At 46.5% G+C, this 25,376-nt stretch overlaps 1 protein-coding gene across 1 annotated transcript in view; it reads left to right on the top strand.

The window, feature by feature from the left end:
- Positions 1-25,376, top strand: part of PLPP3 (phospholipid phosphatase 3) — an 83,179-nt gene that overhangs the window by 28,348 nt on the left and 29,455 nt on the right. The window contains exon 2 of the mRNA XM_081818487.1: positions 13,159-13,316. Coding sequence (XP_081674613.1) covers positions 13,159-13,316 — 158 coding nt within the window. The remainder of the gene's footprint in view (positions 1-13,158; positions 13,317-25,376) is intronic.

Genomic DNA, 25,376 nt, shown 5'->3' with positions numbered 1-25,376 from the left:
ACATCCACAGTTTTGCTCTCAGTGGTACAGGGAGCAGGAGAGGAGAGATGATTTCTCACGGATCCGGTCCTGCGCCCGGCAGCCTGCCCCCCCGCCCCCGCCCCCGCCTCGTGTTGCGGCGGGGGAGGGAGAACCCGAGTGCGTGCGCTGCGTGCGTGCCCAGCTGTGTGACCCCCCATACATCCCAGCTTGGGAGATCCTCACGGCCCCTCTTCCCTGCGGCCTGACGCGGAGGTCCTGAGAATTCTCTGGTCCGGGGTCACACTGCCACAACGAGAGAAGGGAGGGACTCGTGCGAGGTCTGCTTCTTCCAGAGGGTCACAAAACCTGACCAAACTCAGAAAACCATTTTCGATTTTTCTTGGCGCTCCGCTGATTCAGATGGTCTGTGAAACCGTTTCCTGCCGTTGACCTCCATGCGCCGGGGATACCTGTGCTCCCCTGCCCCCTGCAATTGCATAATAGGGTCCCTGGTCTGAGGGGAGGCTGCCCAGCACAGAGAGCCACATTGTGCAGAGGGACGAGCCGCGGCACAAGGGGCCCGTTCCAGGCTGCCAGAGGCACGGTCGGGTACCCCTCTGGCCTCTGAGCAATCCCAGGGGCCTTGCTCTCTGCTCTTCTCTGCCCAATTAGGTTCCAGTTAGGGGCCTTCCATTTCTTTCCAAGTCCACTTCCACAAAGGGAGAGCTGTAGTGGAGGCCGAGATTTCCATGAAAACCTTCCAATTTTCAGGCAAACATACCAGGCAGCTCTCATGGCAATACCATGGTGAAGGGGAATAATGTTATTTGGCATTTCGCCCTTAAAAAAAAATGTATGTGTGTGTGTGTGTGTGGGGGGTGATTAGGGAGGTATGGGGAGGATGGGCAGAGAGAACAGTGGGGGCTTTGTAATTTACTGCTATAGAGAGGTCAGGTGGGCAGGGCCATGAGGGGAGGAGGAGTGCAGAGAAGGCCTGAACCGCCACCCCCCCCTTGGGCTTCACTACCTTCTTCTGTCCCTCTGCCTGATTCACACATTTGGGGAGGTTGTAAGGGGGAAGATAAGGAGTTTTTATGTTTTCATTTGGAAGAAGGACACTAGACATTCTGTCCCTCTGAGGGAAGCTGGCTCCTTGCTGCTTTTCAAGGATTAAGGGCCTGGCTTCCAGTACCATTGAAGAAACATCCCAGGAACTACCCTTTTCTCTCAACAGCTGAAAAATGCATCACAGAGCGTGGCTTCCTGGAGAGTTTTGGCAAAAGGGCTTCCCTCTGGAACAATAGGGTTCCTATAGCAAACCACAGGGGTTTTTTACTGCAGCCCGTTCTCCTGTATCTGAATGCCCACATTTTGTTATCCCCATCCTGGTGGGGGGGAAGGGGAGGGCTGCCGGAGCAGCTGAGGGTGGCCCCAGAGCACAGGAATTTCTAACTCCGGGGAACCAGCCAGTTTGCCAGAGGCACCCCTTCTTGGTCTGGGCAAGAGCACCTACAGATAGGACAAGCGCTGGCTGCCCAGAGCTGTGGAGAGCCAGCCTGGCCCCGTGGCATTTCTGTCCCGCTGCTCCACGACCTTGTTTCTGATCTTCAGTCTGGGCCTTTGCAAAACCTAGTTGGTGCTACTTCCCTGGAAAGGATGACTAGGAGGAATGAAGGAGGCCCCGCTCTCAAGCGCCTACAATAGTACCCAGTCTGCTGCAGGAGCTGATGCTCATTCCCATCTGCCTCCAACCCACAGGGCATTTTTGCTGTTAACCTCCTCCTTTGACAGAGCCAAGAGCTGCCAGTCATGAATTCAGTTTGCATCTGAAGGTCTGCAGATTCGGGGATGTTTGCTGGAGCTGTTCTTCTATAAATGAGCACCTTTGAATTCTGGAGGGCGCTGCTCAGCCAGTGTCTCTTCCCAGACTTAAAAGAACGTAGTGTGCCCCTGTTACGCCAGCGGGCATAGCGGGCAAGTGGCGATGCCCATCCATCTGCCCCGTAAGGATGCCACGGGAGGGAAACTTGCAGTTTGTTTATAAAACATCTAGGCTAAAGGCGAAAACTCCTGAATTAGAAATGTCCCTAAGACACCTGATAAAATCGTCCCTTTCATTTTGCACGTGAAGAAACAGAGCCTGAGAGAGCAGAAGTGTGACTATATAGATAGCCTCACTAACACTGATGAAGACGAGTCATTAGCGTCGTCAGTTAGTGTGGGTTGGTATTTGTTTTTTGAGGTCGCCTTGCCAAGAGAAACTTAACTAATACTCCCAAACTCACTTGTGTTGTCTTCTTATGGATAGCAGGCATCTCTTCACTGAATCAGAAACTAGTGTGGAAATCATTTTCTTCTCCAAGACATTGGCTGAGCTGACCCAGCTCTGACTACTTGAGACTTCATTATTCAGTCGGTGAAAGGTTGCCTAATTCACTAGGATAAACATACAATGTGGAATGACCCTAGTCCATCTATTTGGATTCAACTTATTTCAGTTTGTAGTAATCCTAGTGATGATTAAACTAGAAACCTTTGTCTCCAAGTAAGACATTTCTTCTGGAGTGAGCAACATTTTTAGCTGCCAGTGTTTCCTTTTTAGCATCTTTTCAGCATCTGTGTTTTAGGAATTAGATGGCCTCCCTCAAACTCCTTTTCTCATTTTTCCTCGGGGTTAAAAGTTGGGTAGGGGATGAGGGTGGGTTACGACAGCAGTTTTGTTAAGTGTTTTGGGGGGGAATCTTTCCAGTTCTGGATTTTTTTTTTTTAATTACTTTTATTTAAAAAATTTTTTGTATAGCCTTAACTCTGTTGTTGGCATTCAAATGACGGCAAGGAATCTTTGAAATGCATTTACTGGGTTAGTCAATAAACTGGTATTACATCCCTGCTGGCAGCCCAGTCATGCCTCTGTGCTCCCTGGGCAATTTAGAAAGGCCTCCCTGGCGGGTCCTGTCCCACTGCATCATGGGTAGCTGTCCCGAGAGTCTGCATTTTTAGAGGGCAGGGACCACATCCTATTAATTCCTGTAGCCCATAATTCTCCCAGTGAGGACTCTGCTTCAAAGCACCTTTTTTCTCCTTCACTTTCTGGCCACCCAGTGCATTCTGGAAATCCTGGTGGGGCATACACCAGGCCTCGGATGTAGAGAAGAGAAGTTTGACTGGTACTTTAATCAGGTGTCCTGTAACGCCATTCCCTCCCCGGATACTTCTAAAACAAAAATGTAGCCCGTGAATACAGCACCGAGAGAGGAAATAAACGACAAATTAAAAAGTGATTAGTGAGTGTTTAGGCAGAAGGTCAGAGAGATTATTTTGGACTTCAAACTTTCCAGCTTTCAGGGCTTGTATTCAGTTACAAAATTGCATCGGGGAATTGTGCAGGTGGGAGCTGTCAGATTGGAAGAAGGTTTCTGGGTTCTACAGAGGGGACGTTGACAGGCTGGGAGTGGGGAGTGTGCTCCTGGCGCGAGGGTTGTCTTATCCCTGGCACCCTGGAATGGCTCCAGCATCACTTGACTGGAGTGACAGTCCTTGTCGGAGCTGATACAGCCTTGTCCAGCTTAGTCTGGCCACCTTCTTGAGGAAACCAGGGGAAACCGGTCAGGCAGGCTGATTGGCATCATGTAAACAGCCAGAGAGTAGATTTTCAGGCTGGGAGGGCAGAGAACTCACCTTCGTTAAATCCCTGCCCTGGGATGGATCATCCTCATAGCTCTTTAAAATGGGTATCGGCGTCCTCTTTTTACAGTGGGGGCTCTGAGGAAGTGAAGCAGCTTGCTGATGGTTGCATAAATGTTTTTAAGTGGCAAAACTGGGTTTTCAAACCCAGATCGGAGCTGCTTTCTTGAGATTTGTGCTCTTCCTCTACTGGGAGCTTTCTCCTGGGCAGCCATTCCCAGGAGGATCACAGGAAGTGGGCCAGGGGTGCGCCGAAATGGATCTCTAGGCCCCTGGGACAACTGGGCAGGGTGGAGTGGGGCCACTGAGCAGCCTGCTCAGCTTACCTGGGGGTACCCTGCAAAGTATTTCCTGATAGTTTCACTACATGACAGACTGGGAAACCGAAAATTCAGGGTCTTAGCAGTCATCCAGCCCAATAGCCACACATCTGAGACTTGAAACTGGTCAGGTGCCCCGTAAATAATTCTTCACGAGGACGTCTGGTGGTGTGTTGTTTTGGGGGATCGTGTTAGAAAAACAGGAGTTGAGATGTGAGAGAGTTCAGATGAAAATTCAGAAAGGTGGGGGAAAAAGGGATCTATAAGCTATACACTGTATTTGGGGCAGAGCCACGTCGTCTGGATTTTAGTTTGTGTCCTATATACATTTATCCAATATCCATCTGTGAAGCACCCACTTAGTACTAGGAATTACTCTTTGTGCTGGGCATATAGAGATGAATAAGATATGGACCCTTTTCTGAAGAAACTCTCAGCTAGTGCAGGGGACTTACAGAAAAAGGAATAATTGCCGTGCTAGAGTATGCTGGATAAATCATACTGGGTTTATAATTGAACACAGATAGGCTTCAGGTTAAAACAGATATATAAACTCATGCATATGAGTTTATATCATATATAAAACATATATATATATTCCTACACATACACACTTGTCTCATGAGCCCATTACCTACCATGGAGGGCATGGTTGAACCAAGAGTTAGTTATTTGTATTTTTATGGGTTCATCCAAGAACTTCATATTTTCAAGAGCAGCAGTGGAAAAAGCAAAATGTCTACAGGGGCCGGGTGGGTAACATAAATGACGGACGCAGACCAGGCGTAGGAGAATCGACAGTTCATGCTCAGGGACAGTGACGACTGACTGGCAGCCTGGATGTCAGGGAGACGGTAGGAATGGCGGAGGGCACATACAGCCACGGTTATAGCTGGAACTCTGGATGTCGCGTGAGACCTGCTGTCATGACATGGTAACAACCGATGTTGAGAAATTTAAGCCATGGGTGACCAAACAGAACATCTCTGTGGGTCACACTCGGTGCTGGGCTGCCAGCATGTGACCTTTGACCTAGATTGGCCCATGCAGCTTGGTGCCCTGGTGGCCTTGGATTGCCCACCAGCATAATTTGGTTCTCACAGCATCTCCAATAGTGCTCCAACTCCTCACTTTTGGCACTGCGTCTGGCTCCAGTCTTGCCTTTGGACTCTCTCGAACTTTGGCCCTCCCAGGTGTCTGATGTCTTGCCAGTCCACGTGTTGTTTATCTTACTTCCACGTAAACCTGGTGCTTTGTGTACACCTGGGCAGCATAGCTTGGGTGGGAGTGTGCATGCTGACGAATGTGTGTTTTAACTCTTTGGGAAAATGAAAAGAGAATTTTTTTCACCTTTATAGACTTACCTCCCATTCAGCCTTGCGTGATCTTTTGACAGTGCGTGGCAGGGTTCCTGCCGCGATATTTCCTCTCTGCATCAGGGTGCCAGGTCCTGCTAACCACTGTCGAAGCCCCTTCTATGTACAATCCCAAGAAGTCCCTGGAATTAGAGGATTTTATGAGCGTGTTTTTCCCGTGGGATCAGATTGCATTTGGGAAGGAGTTGGCAGACCCCAGCTGCTTGAGGGAGCTTTTGACTGAACTCTGATCACATCTTATACCTGCTTAAAAGCTTTCAGTGGCTTCCTGTCACATGCAGGAGCAGAAGCTAACATTCATGGAGCCAGGCAATTGGATATTTTATAAACTGTGTCATCTCAGTCCTCACAATCAACTCTGTACATTGGGAATTATTGTACAAAGTCCTATTGTACATTGATGAAGCCCAGAGAGGTAAAGTGACTTGCCCAAGGTCATACGGTAAGCACAGCAGGTAATAGAAGTAGGATGTAAAATCCTGTCTGCCTGACTCTGAAGTTCATGGATAAATTGGATAAAGTAACTCTGCCAGAGTGGCTAACGTGGCTCAGTGAATCCTTTGTAGAAGAGATATTTAAGTCTTGAAAGACGTGTAGGAGTTTTCCAGGGGTACTTTAATCTAGATGTTAAGACATTGTTTCATGGGGTTGTTAGGAAGATCAAATGTGATTATTTATGTAAGAGCTATTGAACCCCATGCACACATCGGGATTCTTCTTATGTCCTAGCTCTGGGCAGCCATATTGGAAATAAACACATTTGGGTCATCAGGGAGACTGAGGCAGGAGAGCAGCTGGATCTATATAAATCCATCTCAGCATCATCTAAGGAAGAGCCTTGCTTTTTATCCCTGCTCAAGGTCAGCATACACTTTTCCAGAGCTTTGTAGCTTTGCCAATGTCTGTATATAGACCTAGTTCCTATGTGTACTTAGCAAGAAAGGCTAACTGGCCCCATCTCTGAATGAACTTCAGAGGTCTCAGTATTCTATTATATATCCTGGTTACACTGCTCTTATCAAACAGTGGTGAAATATAATCTCTCTGATTCTCAATTCTTTGGCTGTATGCTTATAATTATTTTAGAGGATTGTTCTGAGTTACATCAGTTGATGTATCTAGAGCTCCTGGCACATAGTAGGTACCCAATGAATGCAAATTTACTCTAATCCTTATTTAAAAGAGGGGTCCAAAGAGGAAGGAGGTAACCCAGTTTGACCTGGGATAGAGGAATTGTAAGTCTGTTAGCTCTGGTAGTTGTGTATTATCAGGTCTACAAAAGAGGGCGGGGGCTCTCTTCGTGAAAAGGTCTGAATCATGCGCTGTTGGCGAGTTTGTTTTTTAAGTCCCTAGTGGATCTGACAACCCTTTCAAAATCCAACTGAAAAGGCCCAAAACAGAGCTAAGAGTTTTAAGGTGGCCCATATTATTTTGGAGAATAAAATGTTTTCTCCTTAAGCACTTTCCAATAAGAAAGGCCATCCAAAGTTCTTTTTGACACCTATGATTAAACTAAAGACAGGTGTCCCTTTGTCATGGAACCTGAGACTTTCCAAAGTTGAGAAACCCAGAAACAGTGCAGGATCTTGACATTGTGTGTCCCCAGCACCTAATAGTGCCCCATACTCAGGAACTGTCCTACATGTTTGTGGAATTACACTGAGCTCGGAAAACCCAGGCACCAGGACTAGATCAGCCACTAATTTCTTCACTTCTACCACGGAGTTGCTTTCGGTTCTGACAGTCTTCTTTTTGTGAAGAAAGGGACTGGACTTTGCAGTTTTGAAGAATGAGCATTTGTCAGAGAAAACCCCTAGACCCAGAATATTGCCTGTTCACACCAGCCAACAGCAAGTGTTTTTCATGGCAGCCTGTTTGAAAGGTGGGAAACGCCTTCATAGTAAACTTAGTTTTGTCTCATCTGGATTGTGTCCAGTATAAAAATCTGGACAAATATCGTAAACCAAAGAAAGTTTGCACACTTCTAAGACCAGTAGCAATTAATTACTTTAAATAGAAACCCTGTCACTTACAAGCAACATAAATATTTGTATTTTGAACCTCTAAGTAGTAGTTGGGTTGACCATTCTGGCCTTAAGTGATTAAAAAAAAAAGCAGTTGGTCATATTTTAACAGGGAATACATTTATAGAGAAAGGGAGGGTCAGGTCATGGAGTAAGAAAACATGAACCAAAAGACAGACAGACCTGGGTTCAAATCCCAGTGACCACCTGACTCACGTGGGAACCCTGGCCACGTTAAAAAACTTCTGGCCTTAGCTTTCTGGTGGCTACAAATGAAAATAATAACGTACCTTTTCACAGCTCTTGGGGAAGTTCAGATACATTAATTCCTAATTGGACTCTAAGTTTGAAATCAGAAGCCCCATGCCTCCCATTTGTATTTCTACCACCTGGTCCATATTGGCACCCTTTGCTAGCTTTGCACTTTGGATGAGCTGCTTAAATTTTCGGAGCCTCAGTCTATCATTTGTAAAACGAGCAGAACAGTAGAGTCTATACTGTACTGATGTCTAAAGTGTTGGGGCGCCTGGGTGGCTCAGTCGGTTAAGCGACTGCCTTCGGCTCAGGTCATGATCCTGGAGTCCCGGGATCGAGTCCCGCATCGGGCTCCCTGCTCAGCAGGGAGTCTGCTTCTCCCTCTGACCCTCTCCCCTCTCCCCTCTCATGCTCGCTCTATCTCATTCTCTCTCAAATAAATAAATAAAAATAAAATCTTAAAGTGCTGTCGTGGAGTTCACTGATTGGAGCAGTGAGTCTGCGCTTGATACCATACAAGGATTCTGCACCGACTCTTCTGTGGGTAGGTGTTTGTTTAATTATTGTTTAATTATTACAGATCCTGGATTTTGCTTATTTTAAGGTAACTACAGATTGGATGAAGTAGAAAGCCGGACAACTCTGAGAAAGCACTCGAAGGCCTTGGTCTATTGGAGCCATGGGCAGCCCCTCCTTGATGCTCTGAGTTGGGTCCTGCCAAAGCGTGGAGATTTCTTATTCACTCTCCCACCCCCACTCTTTCCCTGACGCACACCGCGGGCTTTCTAAAAAGCACTTTGAGAGCAGGAGGCTGTGTTTAATTTTGTGCAAACGTGAAGCTGGGGCTGAAGGGAGCAGGGTTCTGGGGCTGGGTCACTTTGGTAACACTTCCCACATGACTTTATCAATGGGTGGGCCACAAAAACTTACCCTGTGTTTTTTTACACCCCACCCCCAAACCACCCAACCTGCTCAAGTGTTAGTTTTTCAAAGCCCAAGAAGTTTCAAAGGCCCGAACCCAACACAGAGGCCTTTCTTCATGCTTTGATTTTCTGCCCATTAAGTGTTTGTCAGTGAGTTCGTATTTCGCCTCCTCTGCAGCCTACATAAGCCAAGAGGTCCCTGGAGGTATAGGAAGTTAATTGATCCTTGATTAAAAGGAGGGGAAGTGCTTTGAGTTGGGGTCTAGAATCACCAGATGGTATGTACACACACACACACTTTTTGGTTTTGCTTTGCAAAAACTTGTAATTACCTTTCATTACAGATAAATCTAAAGTCCAGGATATTGGCTTCAGAGTGTTGGTTAAATTAGATACTGAGCCCATGTTTGGTACATGGTAAATATTCAGTGAATAATCACCCATGCTATTTATTGCCTTGACGGTTCCATAGAAAGCCTCTTTTTCTTCAGAGGCCATGAAATTTGCTGAGCTGTAGCTAATTTATCAATACTCATAGGGGCTTCCTTCTCTGTTTTAAGTGACTCACTGACTTTAGAAAGCACTCAGAAGTCCTCGTGTCTCTGGTAAGTCACTTTAATCCCCTTGAATCTTAGGGTGGACTGCATGTGTTCATTTTTATGACTGTTCTCCCATTAGCCCTTGGGCCACTTGAAGGTTGGGGCTTCTGTCAGCACAGTGGCCCGGTCAGTGCTGAGAACATAGCAGGCATCCAGGTTTGTCAAACAGCAGACGTTCTTGTGGGGTTCCTCAGCACGGTTTGGGCACATAATAGTCGTTCAGTAAGTATTAGCTACTATCGTTGTGTCTGTGCCAGCTTTCAGTTTCTTCCTTTCATTGTCTACTTGTGTGTCTCTTCCAGCTCTGTAGCCAAGTTTAAAATCGTATTCTTATAATGGCCATCAGTTTTAATGACTGCCTTACTGAAATCCCTAAACTACATTGAGTTTCTTGAGTGTACTTAGTCTCTGGATCCAAAACACCTCCTACTCACATGAGGATTCCCTCAAGCCTCCCATCCTCCATGAGCCATCTTTGGTGTTCCTGGTAGAGTAGTCTTGCTGGGCCCTCCCTGTACTCTATAAGTCAGTCCTCACATTTAGAAATATTTTAATGCACTTGTTTTTGTAATTTTCTTAAAATACCGTGAGCCTATTGAGGGTAGGTACTATGTATGATGTGTTCACCTCAAGATTCCCAGGCACCAGCACTGGGAATTTTTTTGAAATGAAGGGATCGGGAACTATAGTGGTTGGTAATAAAGATGGTGCCAGTGTTGGAAATGGAGATCCTGCTATGGAAAAGAACAGCCTCTTCCCTGTGTCCTGGAGAGGCAAGGCATGATGCTCTGTCTTTTGAGGACTAGCTGCCCCGTTGAGAAAATGTTTCTGCTTTTCCCATCAACTGAAGGAAATCTGAGGTTACTCTCTTCTGGAGCAAAGTCAAGACTTGACTGGCATCCCCCCCAATCATACCACAAGTTTGTAGGGGAGACAGAAAAAGCCATTGGGTTTTCTAAATGCTATCTCCATGCTTTTCAAGAAACTAAACAGAACACATTCAGAGCCAACTTCTTGTCTGTTTGTGGTCATCATCCATATAATCAGAACCGGAAACTCCCCGAGCCTTAGGCAAAGGAGGAAGAGAAAGGATTTGGATTGTTCCCAGGTTAAGAGAGGGCAAAGGAACGGAATAAACAGATTTTCTTTACTAGCCTTCTCTGTGGGATTGCCCCCCACCACTTCATCCTTTTAACATCTGTTGAGTGTCCATAGTGTGCGCCGGATGCCATGCTGATGTTACCCAGTGCTGTTGCTTGATTTCTTTTAACTAAAGCAACTTCCTGTGCTGATTTTATTCCATCACGTCTTCCCATACTAATTGGTAAGCTCCCTGAGGGCAGGGTTTATGCCGTCTTTGTATTGCTTGTACTTCCATGCACATAGTGAAGACTGAATAAATATTTGTTGAATAAATGAATGGGTCAGGGTAGTGGCATATTACATCATCCTGGCAATCCCCAGACTAGATCTCGTTCTTCCCATTGCACAGATGAGAAGGGCGTTGGGGAGATGTGAACTAACGTGCTCAAGTAGCAGGGAGCAGAGTTGAGATCATTAACCCGGTTCTGTCTAACTCCACAGCTCTTTTATATGTGTTTTATTGTCCTTAGAAACATATGTTTTACAGGCCTATCATGTGAACACTATTAAAAATAGAAGCTGGGGCCTAAGAGCGTAGCACAAATGTAAGGCACTCAGGGTCTTTTCCCTTCCTGAGTTTATTAGCAACGCTTTGGCTCCCAGGCACCACAGAGGCTATGGCCAGGCTCAGACGTGGAGCTCGACGTTTTATCACAATGTGTGGAACTTTAAAAGCGGACTATTAATATCATACTGCTGGCTTCTCAGCTACTTTTCATAGCCAACTTGGCCACATTTCAAAACGTTGCATAGTAGAATGAAGATGGTTCAGGCCCATACGATATTTTTTCTCTCCCAGCCCCCCTACCCCCGAAGATTGGCTGCCTACTCTTGTCATTTCTATGCCACCATGCTTACCCAGTGCCCCCCCCTTGCCTGCTTCACTCCTTCGCAGAGACAGAGTCTCAAGAGCTAATGGTTACTGCCTTCCAGGGCCCCTCTGTGTTTACTTTGAGAAGGTCAAGCACAATGCTGTGGTGTGTTGCTGTTTCTTTCTTTTCAAAGCACCAGTATGAATTTGATAAAGTAAATTGTTGTTCTAGCAGGAAGCAGTTAGGGGTCACAAAATAAATAGCCATAGAATTCAAATAAATCCAAAGAATAAAACCAAATAAATCCATGTGTGTATGCACAGTGATACCTAAATACACTTTTTAGAAAGTGAGCATTTTTATCGCTGGTGGTCTGGACCAAAGTAATTGAAAAATTGTGGAGTTCATGGTACATTTTTTTTTTAAGAGGCGGTCTGGGGCTGCGAGCAATGTGACGTGAATTTAATTCCTTTTTGAGAAACATGAAAATGGAATTTTATCTTTTAAACAACCGCTTATCTTGGGATTTTTCAGCTAATGAAATTCACAGTTGGATGAAACCAATTTGCAAAGTTAAATTAGGGGATTCGGGCATTTGGGGGTAGACTGAGAGACTCTGAATGAGCAAAATATTCTTAGTCTCTGTTCTCTTCGCTTGAAGATGAACGATGGGTGCTTACATGATGATTTAATGTGACCGCTTCAGGTTGTTGGAAGATTCAATGCAAAAATGGGTATAAAGTACCTTCCACATTGCTGGTGTTAGCTGTTCCGTCAGTGCTGGCTGTTAACAAGATATTTTTCTTGGTCTTCCCCAGTCCTAACATTTAGCGGCTCACCTTTGACTTTGTGAAGTGGCATGGCAGCTTGGTGTTGAACTTGGGTGGTAGGGGAAGAAGAGGTCTTCCAGTCTGAGAGAAGAGTATGAACCAAAACACAGTCTCTGTGTACTGTCTCCATGGAGGCCGTGTCCAGGAGGGCAGCAGACCATGAGTCAAGAGGGAGGAGGACCAGGTCACAGGGAACCCCAGAGGTCAGACTGCGGGACTTTATCTCGTCCTGTGCAATGGGGAGCTACTGAAGAGACTTAAGCAAGGCAGTGACATGCTCGTGGTCAGGAAGTGAACTGGTAGATACGTGTGAGAGACAGTGAAGGGCAGGAGACCGATGTGGAGGCCGTTGCAATGATCAGACAAGAGATACTGTAGGCCTTCGCTTTTTGCTTCAGTGTTATGAGGAGCTTTTCCTGGCAGGTGATGGAATCCATTTGCCATGACCTTTAAGAGAACGGCATCTGAGCTAACACTGATAAACTGGCAGCAGCTGCGAGGGCGACCTGGTGCGGCAGGGCCCCACTCAGCTCGCATAGTCTTGTTAGTGATTCTTCAGTGGAAGAAAGAGGTTGAAAAGGGCACCACGGAGCAGCTACTATGTACCAGGCACCACGCTAGAAGTCCTGTGGGCTTCAATCTTCCATCCTCGTCCCCACAACTCATTTGTGAGGAAACTGAGGCGCAGGAAGACAGAATTAGAACCAAAGGCCACGTTGCTAGGGAGTGGTGGATCTGAGATTCAAATTCAGGTTCTGTGACTCCAAGGCCTTCCCTGCTCCAAGCAGCAGAGCCTTGGGATGAGCTTCTCCAACGGGGAATGGTGACAGCTGGCGCACTTGGAGAACGAGACGTCATTAGACTTGAGGCTCTGTTGGTCATTATTACAAATTGGGTCTAACTTTAGCAGGGTGTTGTGTGCAGGGGCAAAGCTCCTGCCCCAGCTCTTCTGCCTCCCACAGCACACGCTCTTGGACAAGACAAGAGGGTCATTCTGTGCTCCTGTTGGGGGTGACCAGAAAGGAAGGGAGGGCATGCATGTCCTGAGTGCTCTCTGTGGTCCTGACGTCACTACAAATGCAAGGAATTACTATCCCTGTCAATGCTGTTGTTCGGGGTGGTCTTTGCTGTCGGTCAGTGCTTCTCTGGCCTCCTTTTATTGATGTTTTCCCTTTCTCTCTCTTTCTCTCTTTTTTTTTCCTGGTCCCTGTGGTGGCTCCATCTTGAGCAGCTGGCCTGCCCTTCCTCATCATTGAGACAAGCACCATCAAGCCTTACCACCGAGGGTTTTACTGCAATGACGAGAGCATCAAGTATCCCCCGAAAACCGGTGAGACGATAAACGATGCCGTGCTCTGCGCCGTGGGGATTGTCATCGCCATCCTCGCGGTAAGCGTCTGGGCCACCGTCCTCAACCCTGCTCACCGCCCCTGGATCCCATTTCAGAATATCTGAGCCAGCACAGTTGGCAGATGAAGTAGAATTTGATTTGATTAATACTGTTTATTTCATGTGGTTAATGCTATTAGTAAAAGTATTTTCCAGGGCACCTGGGTGGCTCAGTCAGTTAAGCATCTGCCTTCAGCTCAGGTCATGATCCCGGGGTCCTGGGATTGAGTCCCAAATGGGGGGGGGGGTGTGGTCCTTGCTCAGCAGGGAGCCTGCTTCTCCCTCTGCCTGCCCCTCCCCCAGCTCGTGCTCTTTCTCTCTGACAAATATATAAAATCTTTAAAAAAAAAAAAAGTATTTTCAAGTACTAAATATATATGTATATACGTATACACCAGAAGTATAATCTATATATGCACGTATATACTAAAAGTATCATGAAAGTACGCAAAGTCCCCCTTAAAATACTTGGCCTGCATGATCCTCACAACCATCTGGTGAAGTCTAGATACTGTTCTTATCTTTATTCTACAAGTTAAGAAACTGAGGTCTGCAGGAGTAAAAATAATTTGCTCAAGTTCACTTGGAACGGCAGAGTTATGATTTGAACCCAGGTGCCCCTTAGCTCAGAGTCTGAGCTCTGAGCCATGACGCTGAGCCCCAGAAGAGGGGGGAGGAGATGCCATCAGATGTCACAGGCATTTTCTGGGCTGTCTTCACACCATGGCTGTGCTGCTGGAACAGTGGTCATGCCACTGGTGTTCTCTGGCATATCGTTCCCTTCTCACATCCAGGTGGCAAAGTGAAGATAAAATGGGACTTGAAATCGAGAGACCGAGGCTCTGGACCTGGCAGTCCACTGACAGGCTGTACATTCTTAAAACCAGGAATGACCATCTTGCTTCATACTATTACAATGAAGAGTAAGAGAGGTCGTGAATGTTGAAATACTTTGCAAACTCTCAGTTGCCGAACAGGTTACTCACGTGCAAGTGTAAATATATAGATCTTCCCTTAAAGGATGAAGTCCTCATTGAGGATGCAAAAATGTACCACAGACTTTGGGACCAACTCCAGAATTATTTTGAGCAATGGTCACCTCGTGGCAATTGGGGTATGGCCACCCTGTTTTAGATGTGCCCATTTGGGGCAGGGGTGGGGAGCGTAATCCGGTGGTAATCCGATGGTGATCCGGTCTTGTAATTTGTGAGTCCTACATTTTCACAGCTGTCCATGCTCCACCTCCAGAATTTTCTGTTTGTTCTCTGCCCTTGAACCCCAGCCGTGTGGGCATAAGGGACGGGCGTCCTGTCCACCAAGGTCATAAATTCTTCCTCTCAGATCCTTGAGTCATGTTTATATTAGCCAGAACCTGGAAGCTTATCTTTGACCTGTATTAGAAACCAAGAAGGAAGGAAGCTAAAGTTAAGAATACTACATGCAAGTTAAGTGCTAATATCCCCATTATACAACTGGAAAACCAGAAGCTCAAAAGGGGTTAAATGATACGCTCAAAGTCTACAGCAAATAAAAATTGGGGCTCAAGCCTATCCCTAGCTTATTTGATAGCCCTCTTTCCATTTTGCAGACTTGATTTCAAACTGAGAGTGGCTGTCCTATCCAAATTAACTGCTCAAGAGATCGGCAGTTGGCTACTCTTGCCTATTCTGGATCACATGCAAGCTGCTGATGGTACTGAACCACACTTCATGAAGTTTTTCTTTTGACTTCCCCACTCTGGGGGTTGGTTGTAAACTTTGAGACCCCTCTTTGTTTTTTAATAACATCGTAAACCAGGCACACAATCAACAGTTTGAAATTGGGAAGGGGGATGGGGACTAGTAGAATTCTTTCCAACCTTTAAAATAAAAACAGTCCATTTGGCAACTCTAGTAGTTTCTTAAAGGTGGACTGAGGATCTTTGTGTTCAGAAACTGAGAGATATAAAATCTAATTTTACTATTTGCTCCAAATTGACAGTGTGGGGGTGAGTTCTGTGGGAAGAATGGCTTTTCGTGGAAAAGAAGTTTGTCACGGAAGGCAAATAATTGTACAATATCTTGTACTAAGGTTTGAACAGGTGTTTTTGACACTTGGAGGATCAGTTAATTGAGTGCTTCTAGGAAGCCGACTATAACCCAGGAGTGGTTAAGATAAGAATAGCATGGGGATGGGGTGTCACGTGCCCTTTGCTCTCTCTGCATGCAGTTAACATGGGCTTGCCTGGTGGGACAGCTCCCAGGCCCGGTGCAGTGGACAGTGGCACTCCTCAGAGGCACGTGAACGTGGCGAACCGCCGCTCTCTGCAGCCCTCATTTTCCTCATCTGTGTTTGCATTCACTCATGGGGTCGGCTTTGAGACTCAAACGCCATTGTTTGTGGGAACGGACTTTGTTGTGCTGGGTTATATGGACACAGGGTGCTAAAGAAGCTTCACTGAGGGCTGCCCCTCTCTCCGATGCTTCCTTCTTCAAGCAAAACTCCTGCTCAGCAGCTCTTTCCCTGCTGTTGGCCAAGACCAGCCCCTTCTTCCTCTTGAAATGCTAGCATTTCTGAGAAAGATCTGCTTCGAGGAGTTTAGTTTGGCTTGCTTTTCTCCTCTTGTCATGTTGGTGTTTTAATTAAAGTGCTCCTTGACCTCTCAGGTTTCCTTGAAACAGGCAGTCACGTGCCACGGCCTTGGATATAGGATGAGCCTTTGTTAGGGGCTGTTATGTGCCGTAGAAACCTGTGAACCATGTTTAAGCATTTCAGCCTTGCAGAAGCCCCAACAGCTAGGTAATCTTAAAGGTCTCCCTCCGTTTAGCATAGGGGTTGAACGTACGGGCGTATCTGAGCTCCTGCTGTGGAATGTGTAGCAAGCTACTTAACCCCGGTGAGCTTCAGTAGGCTCATCTATTAAATGGAGATGATGTATGTAAAGTAACTCAGTGCCTGGCACCTATAGTATACGCAATAAATGTTAACTGTTTTCTTTGTAGATGAGTAAACAGTCAAAAAGTGGTGAAGTGACTTTGCCAAGACCTCATGTCTAATAAACATAGAATCAGGGAAGGAGCTCCAGCCTTGGGACCCATCCTGTCTCCCGCTCTTCCCTTGTTAATTCAGTAAAATGCAGCTCTCTGGACTCGCCCTCCAGTGCTCTTTGCAGGAGGACTTTACCTCCGGGTCCAGCTACCCCTGCGCTTCAGCTGGACGCACCTGTGAGATGTGGGCTCATCATGAGGTCTGCTTACCAACTTAACCTGCCATTAGGTACTAGAGTCCTCATGGAAACAAGCTGAAGCAGAGACCTCAGAGGAAAAATGAGTAATTCACTTTAGTATACTCAATTCTGGAAAAGCTATATACGGCCTAAATTAAACAACAACAACACATTTCCCCCTTTCCCATTATGACTGGTCATAGAGCCTGGCTGGCTCCATCCAGGATCTGCTTCTGATCAGGGGGCGTGAATGACAGTTGGGGAGGGTGGAGGGGGACCCAGGGCTGGAAATCTAATCATCCTGTAACTTGCTGCCCGGGGCCTTCTCCTGCTGACCTCGAGTTTGTTTAAAACAACAAGAGAAGCCTTGACTGCTTTGGATGCCCTTGCTCCAGTTTGAGTGTCCCCACAACAAAGGAGTGGGGGGCTGGTGCAGTTTAGAGTGTGATGTGGGCATGCAGATCATCAGCAGTTATAGAGAAAGCAGACACCTTTTTATGGCAGGAGATATGGAAAAATCTAGTCGTTTTGACTTCTTTTTCACACGTATCTCAGATTCTGGAATTATAGCATAATAGGAATTCTTTCCAAATCCACAAAGCGGTGGTTCTTGTCCCTGCCTTGTAAAGGTTTAATGACTCCAGCGGCCGTGAGATTAGGAGCAAAACCAGTGAAGTATCACCCCCTACCTAGCCTCCTCTCAGTTTGCCTTGCTCTACACTGTGAAGAGTATTACGGGCGAAGATTTTAATATGGAAAAAATGCTCAGGATTCATTTCAAATAAACACGGGCTCAGTGCGTGCCTTGGTCAGACCCTGAAAGTGGTTTGTATAGATTCTTAATATCTAGGAGTTGAAGCATGGATGAGTCACGGGTGCATCCCCTTCTCCCTCTGGCCATATAAATTCTACTTTTCCTCAAAGATCCTGTTGAATGTGACTTCTGTAATATTCCTCACTGGAGAAGAAGCTCAGACTTTGGCATCATCTGGTTTAGGTTCGCGTCCTAACTTTTGTGCTTATTCATTATCAGACCCCTTTGGAAAAGAACTATACCTTCCTTTTCTGTAAATTGGTAACAGTAGTTCACCAACTCCGTAGGGTTTTTCTGGAGGTCAAATCAAGTGACATTGTGTGTGTCATCAGCGAGAATCATCCTTTTCATTTCCGTAGTGTCCTACAGTTAACCAAGTGCACATTATGTGCACATTCCCTGATTTGCACCTGGTGGTGGTCCTGGGAGGTGGATTGTTACAGCTAAGGCAACTGGGGATCAAGGATATTAAGTGATTTTCCCATAACTAATTAGTGGCAGGGCCAGACCAGGGGTCCTCTGATTCAAAGGCACCTTTTTCTTTCTTTTCTTTTTTTCTTTTTTCCCTAAATAATGGCACCACTGCTGCTTTGTAAAGCCTGCCTGTCTGCCCTCCACAGCTACTTCTCAGGCACCCCCCAGGTAGCAGGTGCTGGGGACCCAGTGGTACACCTCTGCCCTAGTTGCATCTCAGACAGACAAATAGCACCTTCCATACTTCTGTCCTACTAATATGATCTGTGTCCGGGTCTTGTCTCCCCAGCTAGATAACAGGTTCCTAGAAGGCCGAGACCAGGCTTTCCCTCTTGCCCATGTGGGTACTAAATAAGCTCCAGGCAGACATCTCTCTCTCTCTCCAAGAAACATTGCTTGATTGCCTCCTCCCCCACCTTCCAAAGGTCCCAGAGATTCCCTGGGCCGGCCTCTGACTTTGCAGTTACTGTGTGGAACTGTCCTGTGTGTTTACTTGTTTATTTTTCGGTTACCCTGTGAGCTGCAGCAGGTACAGGGACTGGCCTGGTCTGGTTTTGAACTGCTCGTGCAGGGCACAGACTGTGGTGCTCAGTATGTGTTTGTAGAAATCACAAGCCATATATTTTGGGCAGAAAATCAAAAGCATTAGGCCAGGAGCTGTCAGAGGACCTATGCAGAAGGGAAAAGTATCCCATCTGCTTCCCTAAAATCTTAAATACGGCCCATGATGCACATGGGAACAGGCTCTGTAGGACACGCAGATTTCTCGCTGGAGAGACAAGAAGAAGAGCTTAATACCTCCAAGACTTGTTTACTCAGGATCGGGCTTCAGTGTGCCCACATCTGGACTTCATTACTTCCTCCCCACCCCCCAGCCCCCTTTATCTGAGAGACCACTGCCAAGAAAACAAGGTTCCCCAAGATTGCCTTCTCATTAAAGGTTAGGGCAAGTTTTCAACTCTGAAAACAGTGAAGTTGGGCTGGCCCAGCAGTGCCTTGGTAGGAGACCCGGTCCCCCGGTTTACAATCCACTACATCTGTGCAATTACCAGGACCACCCACGGAGAGTGGCCACATGAATCCTTCAACTGGTTCGTTCCCTGATCAGATGGCTACAGAGTTCTTCTGAGACCTTCTTATCCCTGAGGGACTGGTGGGATGGGGCATCTATTTGCCATTTAACAGACACAGGCACTGGGATTAGAATTTAGTTTGTACACACATACATACACACACACGCACACACACACACACACCACACACACATCCAGCCCCTGGCAGAAATGAGAGTTGCAGCAGTTCTTCCTTCGTTCTCTGTAGCTCTTAGGGGTTAATGACTACTTGGAAAATGTATCCAGTATGAAAGTGGTTTTTAATTTATCCATTTTAAGTGATAATGCTCTGAAGGCTGAGAAATCCATTCTGTGAGTCAGTGGGTATATGTTAGGGAATGGGGTGGAGAATCTGATAACATTTACAAGCTATCCAGTGGTGGGGGGACTAATGCCTTATCTTAAATCCTCTTCAACAGTTAGATGAGGTAGGTATTAATTACCCTCTTTTACAAATAGGGCAGGGTATGAGGCTTACGAGGGAGAGGCTGCTAGTGCATGGTTACTCTCTGTTTAGTGAATGAGGGAGCAGGAATTAAAACCCAAGCCTCTCTGGCTTCAAAGCCCAGTGCTTGAACTGACATTTATGGAACGCCTACTCTGTGCTAGGTGCTATGCAGAGTGCTCTTTATTCCATGAGCTATAAAAACGTGTAGCTTCTGGGCTTGCTTGGAGAGCTCAATATATGGAGGAAGGCAACACGTGTAGACCACTGGGCAGCTGACTGCATAAGATCCTAAGACCGACAGTGTGCAGTAGTGTTCTGTATGAAGTGGTTTTTGCAGGAGGCAGTAGCCTGCTGTAGGTGGATGCTTGGTGAGACCTCCCTTAGAACAAGCAGGCATTGTGGGAGACACCTCTGCCTGCAGCTGGTGTACGAGACGCAGATACTACCCCCAGGAGCCGATGGTCCAAAGGGGAAGCCGGGCAAGGAGAAGACCGACTGCACTGTTACTCTCGGGGAGACTGAGGAGCTGGTCAGAGAACATGAGGGGAGCCAGAGCACTCTCTGCTGGTGGTGGGCCCCAGAGCTGAGAGCTTCAAGGACAAAAGAGGCCAAAGGCACTGCTAAGGGCTAAGTAAAGTGCTGCTATGGGAATTCAGAGGAAGATCACTTATTTTCATCGCTGAAGACTCCATCATCATTGCCATTATCATCGTCCATGGAGCCCTAGTCCCACTTAATTATCACAGTGGCCCTGGAGCTCTTTGTACTGGCATCATCCCCATTTTACACATAAGGAAACTGAGAGTTAAGAGTGCTCAGTCATCCAAGACCCCTGAGTTAGAAGAGCCAGAACTCTAACCCCATCTGCGAGTTGACACTGGAGCTCTACTTTGAAGGGCAGGTGGGACTTTCATCAGAGAGCCTGGCCTTCCAGGCAGAAGGGATTGCTTCAGGGATGAGAAGCTCAAACAGTGGAGTGTTTTCAGGAAATGTAAAACAAACCTGTTTGGCCCGAGAAATAGAGCATCAGGGAGTAGATAGAGATAAGGTAGAAAAAGAGCACAGTGAGATTGTGAAATGCCTTGAATGTCAAGGAGTTTCTACACGAATTAATGAGCTAGAGACTGATGAAAGTGTTTGAAGCTAGCTTCGTCAGTTTTGCAGCCAAGGTGAGGATGAGGCCTGGACCATGGTAGAGACAATGCAAGGGGAAGAGAGAGGAAGAGATGGATGGGAGACAGCTTGCAGAAGTAGGATGACCAGAATTGGATGACAGTGGGATAAGGAGGTGAGGTCTGCAGGGTCATGTCTTTGCACCGCCTGTATGGTGGTGACTTGAACAGAGATGAAGGGAAGAGCAGTGAGGTTTGGGATGGAAGTTGGAATGAGTGTGATCATATAGGTTGGCATGCTGATGTTATCGGTGATAGCTAGTTGGGAGATGTGGCAGAAGATTGGAAGAGGACTGATTGGAATAAGGGGTGAGCTGAAACGAGAGAGAGAAAGAGAGAGAGAGATGTCCTTTGGGTGGTCATCTTCCCAGAGGTAATAATTCAAACTGTTGAAGCAGCAGAGATCACAGCAGAAAGGCATGGCTTCAGCCCCAGGAAGACCCACATTTATCTGATAGAACCCTGAAGGGGGGAGCCACTGGAAGGAGAAAGGTGTTTGAGAAATAAGAAGAAAAGCACCGTGGTGCGATACTCAGAAAGTTTAGGGAATTTGGTGTCAAAACAGAGTAAGAGATGGGCAGCAGGCAGTGCTACAGAAAACCCATTCAGGACCCCCTTGCAAGGGCAGACAGGGCTCTCATCTAGGAGACCCGTAGTTCTGAGTCCCCGACCTTTAGGAAAATGATGCTTCAGGCTCCAGACTGCCTTCTTCATAAAGCGTATGAGCTTTGGGCAACCACCACTGATTTCAGTCCTAACTAGCTTCTGTGACCTCTCTCTGGCCTCTTTGCTGTCTATATTCTAGATATTGGGGTTTTGACTGACCCACAGGGCCCAGAAACTCCGCTGGTGGCCTTGCACAGAGCTCTGTCCTCCTTGCCTTTCCCCGTGTGCCCCCGTCTGCAGGGCACTGATCCCCTGCCAAGAGGCTGAAGACAACCAAGTGGGAGAAGAAACGAAGATTAAATTTCTCATCAATTCTTTCTAGTCACTAAAGATACTGCATCTTGTTGTACTAGATGGAGCATCCAGCTTCAGAGAAAACACAGTTACACTCCTGGCTCCATCCTTAGAAGTAGGACCCAAATACATTTTTCCTTTCGCTTGGGACTGAGAAAAATGATTCTCCCTTCTTTGTTGTCCATCATCCAGGGTTTGTTGAGTGAATGAGTCTGTTCTGGATGGAAAGAAGTTCATTAATATGCATAACTGAGATGTAAAAGAACAGCTTGGTGCTCTGTGGCTAGCAGGGACTGAGGTATGCAAGTGCATGACGAGTATGTGACCTTACCAGGTGCTCTAGGAGCATCCGTCTCCCTGGAAACACAGATCCTGCTGCCTGCCAGGACTTGGCAGAGAAAGCCGGCTTCAAACCGTGGGACAAGGCACAAGGACTGGAGTGGGGTCCACACTGCAGTAACAGCCCTGTCATCGCCGAATTTCTGATCAAGGCTGATTCACCGGCCTCTCTGGCCTTCCCCATACTCACTTATAAAGTGGTGACAATAATTTAGTAATTCCTAGGGTGTTGTGAGAAGCAGATAATGCAATGGATGTGAAAATGCTTTGTAAGTTGTAAAGTGCTACGCAAATATTATTATTCAAGCAGATCAGAAAATAGGGAAGTTTGTCTTTCGAGCTCAGCAGTCTCTCGAAGAGGGATTGTTGGGACGCTGTGCAAAAAAAGTCTTAACTTTTCTTGGGATCATTTATAGAGGGGAATGTGACAAATGACATAAACAGTACCGTAGGCCTTCTCTTGCTGCCTGGGGTTTAGACTTCTCTTCTGCTTTGTTCCCCTAAGAAAGACATCCTGTAGATACAATGGTCAAAACCAATGTATCCATACACATATTTTCTGGTCCTACTCTGGAGGGGCGGTACTTCCAAACTGTTCAATTTGGAATGTTCTTTTCCAAGGAACTTTTGGAAGGATCTTAGAAAAGATAAATTCTACAAGTGTGTGTTCATTTTTTGTTTCCTCTTCTCTAAGGGAAAGAGAAAAAAATTAACTTTTGGAGGGGTCTTCTGCTGGGGGCCAGGCATTTGGCATATCACCTCCTTGCATCCCTTGGCAATCCCACCAGGTGGATGGTATTCATTTTATTTTTATTGATGAGGAGACCTAAGCCCAGAGAGGTGAAGCCACTTGCCTAAGGTAAGAGATGGGATTCAGACTGAGGTTTTTCTAGTTCCAAAATCAGTGCCTCTTTGACCACCCTGTGCTCTCTCCTTTCCAAAAAGTCAATGATCTCCAAATTTCTTCCCCAGAATACTTTGATATTTGTGAACATGAGGGCAGTGGAGCTCTTTGACACCAGAAAGGATAGGCAGAGAAGGGCTCTCTCGGAGATGGGGACAAACCGTTAACCGTTCTCAGGCAAGGAACGATCCCTTCGGAGCTTAATTGCAATGCTTTCCCACTTTATTAGTTTCCAGATTTCTGTGCCAAGTGCTTTAAAAGGCAGGTCGGGGAGAATTCTCCTCTGCTGCGTGGCAGCTTGCCATTCGCCCCAGAATCTGTTGCTCGCTTGTTTGCCGTTTCAGAAAGGGATCAACATCGAAGGCATTCTTCTGGGTAGTGAAATTTACATATCACAACCTTGCTGACTGTAGCAGAAATGAGGGCTGGGGGGGGGAGGGAGGGGCGGGAGTCCAGGGTGGGGCCTGAGCCTTTGTAGGGGGAGGGAAGAGCTGATTTTATTACCCAGGAATAAAAACATTGTGAGTAATGAATAAGGTCCGAAAGCAGTAAATCTGGAACTCCGGCGTTAGGTGTGTAACGTGTCAGAGAACAATTTAAACCTTTGCCTCTTCTGCAGAGGTGAGGTATTTGGGCCCCCTCTCACAGCCTGAATCTCATTCAATGGTCTTTTAAGGGTTAGGATTACAAGAAGCCGTCCGGCTGGTTCATAATGATGATTTATGGCTGTGTTGTCGACTCCCCGACCCTTCTGTACAAGGGGATAGAGAAAATACATAATTTGTTGCTCATTAACTGCGAGATCTGTCAGGGCTGCCCCAGAAGCCATGTGGTCCTGGAGTCATGTGTCTGCTAAATGGCTTCAGCCTGGCCCTGTCCTTGAAAATACGCAATTGCTGTTCTGCAGTGGAAATCGTTTTTAATAACGATAGAAATACAGCTGATCCCCGATTTATGGTGGTTTGAGTTACGATTTTTTGACTTTACGATGGTGTGCAAGCAATATGCATTCAGTAGAAGCCATACTTAGATTTTCCATTTTGATTTTCTTTCCATGGGCTAAGGATCCATGGTACAGTGCTTTCTCGTGATGCTGGGCAGCAGCAGTGAGCCTCACCTCCCAGTCAAGCCCTGTGATCGTGAGGGTAAACAGCCTTTCTGTACCCATGCAACCATTCTCTTTTTCACCTTCAGTGCAGTATCCAATAAATTACATGCGCTATTGTACACTTAATTATAAAATAGGCTTTATGGTGTTGATTGTGCCCAACTGTAGGCTAATGTCAGTGTTCTGAGCATGTTTAAGGCAGGCTAGGCAAAGCTGTGATGTTCAGGAGGTTAGGCGTATTCAGTGCATCTTTGACTCAGGATACTTTCCGCTTAGGACGCATTTATCAGGACGTAACCCCACCATAAGTCGAGGAAGATCTGTAACAAAAAATTCTGTCGATATAGTCTGTTGTGTGTCTTTGAACTATCTGGGCTCTACTTCAGCTCTGTCACTTAGAAGCCTCAATTCCTTCAGCTAAGTGCCTGTCCCTCAGTGCCTTACCATCCCTCTGTACAATGGGTATGAGTTCTTCACAGAGTCACAGATCACATGAAGCTGTAAAGTACAAAAGAAATGTACAAGGTTACTGCTGTTAACAGCTTTGCTATTATGAATTTGAGATGCCATGAAATGCCTTCTTTACCTCTTTCTCCTCCTGTGAGAGCAGGAAGCATTTTAACTGGTGGTTTGCCGGGTGCAGGCCTGTGACACTGAAACCAAAGTTTTAGAATGAAGGGATGTTAGAGCTGAAAGGTGTCCTTTTTTTTTTTAAAGATTTTATTTATTTATTCATAAGAGACAGAGAGAGAGAGAGGCAGGCTCCCCGCTGAGCGGGGAGCCCGATGCGGGACTCGATCCCAGGACCCTGGGATCATGACCTGAGCCGAAGGCAGATGCTTAACCATCTGAGCCACCCAGGCACCCGAAAGGTGTCCTTGAGTTGTAATCCAAACCTTTCTCCCTGAAGTGGCTGAAGCAGAGAGGTGACTCGCCTGAGATTAATCAGTAAATTCACGTACGAGATGCTGGTTGGCAGTGAAATGCCACGTGTTCTTTTTCAGCATCAAATAGGAAGCCAGGCTCAAGCCAAGTCAGTTTAGAGTTTCTTAATTTGCAGCTGTGACACATCAAGGGACTCAAGAACCATCCAAGGGCGGGGATGTGCGTGGGGCCTTGGTTCTGTCCCATAGCCGTGGCATCACCTCTGAGGAAGTACTGTCCTCTGCTGTTGCTTATTACCTTTGCTTGGTGGGGAGGCCAGTGGTGGACTTCGCACAGGAGAGTTGAAAATGAATGTCATTGCAATTTTGAAGTGATAAATTACAGAGTCAAGCGCCCTCATTTTGCAAATGGAGACACTGGCTTATCTCAGATTCACTCAGTGAGTAGGGACTTGAACTCTGGCCACTGCCTTCTAGTTGAGTGGCCATCTCCCTGCCTCCAAAGTCATGTGAGCATGATTTATAAATAAAGAAGAAAGAGCATGATGGTGGTAGTGAACATCTGGAAACTGTTAGCCTGCAAGGTTACACAGGGTAAAAGTATAAACAGGTTCAAAGGGGAATTAGACCAGCAATGGTA

The sequence above is a fragment of the Leptonychotes weddellii genome, chromosome 4 (assembly GCF_054177405.1).
Source record: "Leptonychotes weddellii isolate Sample4059 chromosome 4, ASM5417740v2, whole genome shotgun sequence".
NCBI lineage: Eukaryota > Metazoa > Chordata > Mammalia > Carnivora > Phocidae > Leptonychotes > Leptonychotes weddellii.
Note: the sequence above shows the minus strand (reverse complement) of the source record. Positions and strands in the feature narration are given on the sequence as shown.